This window comes from Cyprinodon variegatus, unplaced genomic scaffold (assembly GCF_000732505.1).
Source record: "Cyprinodon variegatus isolate N-32 unplaced genomic scaffold, C_variegatus-1.0 Scaffold417, whole genome shotgun sequence".
NCBI classification, from domain to species: domain Eukaryota; kingdom Metazoa; phylum Chordata; class Actinopteri; order Cyprinodontiformes; family Cyprinodontidae; genus Cyprinodon; species Cyprinodon variegatus.
Window position 1 is genome coordinate 748741 of NW_015150870.1, and position 2005 is coordinate 750745.

At 41.7% G+C, this 2005-nt stretch overlaps 1 protein-coding gene across 1 annotated transcript in view; it reads left to right on the plus strand.

Annotated features, from left to right (window-relative positions):
* The first annotated feature begins 1148 nt into the window (after positions 1–1148).
* Positions 1149–2005, plus strand: part of LOC107093271 (monocarboxylate transporter 10-like) — a 4221-nt gene continuing 3364 nt past the window's right edge. Inside the window, exon 1 of the mRNA XM_015388240.1 lies at positions 1149–1339. Within this exon, the coding sequence (XP_015243726.1) occupies positions 1182–1339 (158 nt within the window). The 5' untranslated portion in view covers positions 1149–1181. The remainder of the gene's footprint in view (positions 1340–2005) is intronic.

Below are 2005 nucleotides of genomic sequence, written 5' to 3' on the forward strand. Positions count from 1 at the left end.
TAATTGGCTGGGTAGATTAAATACATGACATGGAGACGACTTGTTGACTCCACATTGCCCATGTCTGACTCTACATGATGCACCATCAGGCTTAAAGTTGGCCCGATCTGCCCGGCTTTAGGCAGACCTGTGAAGACACAGCTGCAGGGATCAATGCTATTAAAGCTGAACGAAGCAGCAATTAGTTTATCAACATTAATCCTGGAGATGTTATATAGTTCAGAGGCCACAGTTTGATGTAGAAAAATTAACAGACTTGTCTGAATAGTTATGGTGGCTTCTGTTGTCTATATAAATCTGACTAAAGGCTGATTTATAGACCAGGTCATCTGCGTGTGTTGCAGTTAACGTAACACAGACACTCTGCTGCACCTCCCCCAAATTGTAGGTGACCGCAGACAGTGCCGCAGACGGGAGGCCTCTGATTGGTCAAATCTACATCCGCTCTGCACTATGCGTACTTCCTGTTTGGTACCTTACCGGCTTGTTTTGTTTGTATGACCGCCATTGTGGAGAGTAGATATTGAATTGGAGGGGCCCTAAGATGGACCCTTGGGGGACGCCACATGGGATTCTTGTGATCTCTGATGCAAAGTTATCTGGTGATACAAAAAAGTTCCTGTTCTTCTAGTAGAATTTACAATAAAATCCATTAAAAAGTGCTTTTTGTTGTTTTTATTAAATGTATTTTGTGCAACTGATTGCACTACTATCCTGTAGCAACAAAGTCTTGTGTTCAAATCCCAGCCAAGTCTTTCAAATACAAGGTTGCGTTTTCTCCTTGTGGATGTTTGGATTCTCCCCAGGTACTATGGCTTCCTCCAACAATCCAACCGTTAGATGAATTAAAGTATAGCATGTGTCCTTATGATAGTGTCTCCATGTTAGCCTGTGATGGACTGGATGAGCAATGGATGGATATATCTGTAGAGAACATCACTTTCTGTGGAATACACAACAAATGTTTATATGAAATCTAAGAAAAAGCAGCACCTGGTTTTCTCTAATAAAGCTGATCTGCTGTCGCCTTTACATCTTATCCAGTCTGCCCCTCCTCCTGTGACACCAACAATACAACCATAGAGACGGTTTTCAGTTAAAACCCCAGTAGATCATCAGTGTCTGTAACTCTTGACTGACTGGTCTCCCACCAACAGCCTCACAGTTAATGAATTCTCTGTATGTCTGTTTCAGCTTGGGTGGGCTCGCTGTCCATGGGGATGATCTTCTTCTGCTCCCCCATCGTCAGCATCTTCACAGACATCTTCGGCTGCAGGATAACTGCTGTGGGTGGTGCTGCTGTTGCCCTGATCGGCCTCATGGCCAGCTCCTTTGTCAAGTAAGGAAACGGGACTTTTGAGAGAATGAAAGTGCAAAAAATATGGGATTAAAGTCAATCAGAGATGCTGTGCCTTCTCTCTAAAAAGAAAGATTCTTCTGGCATGTTTCTAACATCAGCTGCAGTTTGAGGTTCAGATGAACTGAATGATGGTTTTAAGACCGACTATATGGGGAAAATCTGTATTTAAAGATCATTTTCAGTTAATGTTAACCCCTGACTTCGCCTCTTTCTGAACATCTGAAAAAATCAAACATTAACTCCATTTTGTCCAAGTTTAGTAGCCATCTCTGCTTTTAGATTCCGCCTTACAGCCAGCTGTCTCTATGCACTAACATTAGGCTGTTAATCATTCTCCAGGAGCTCACGCTCCTCTGCACGTGAGGTTTCAAAAAACTGCTGTGTAATTGTTTTTAGGTGCACTGAATAACTCATAAAAGCATCAAATTACTGTTTATCAGGTGACTTTCTGAAAGGCAGGGCTCTGTGAACGATAGCAGCTGAGGTCTGCAGAGGAACTTCCATCTTTTTACCCCAATGTGGGCCATAAATGTTCATTTCTGACCTCTCATTAGAGTAGTAAGGACTTTATTTTCCAAATATTTCTCTTAAACATAACTTTTCATATGAAAGCTTTTTGATCCTATTTTGAAATATATTGTTATA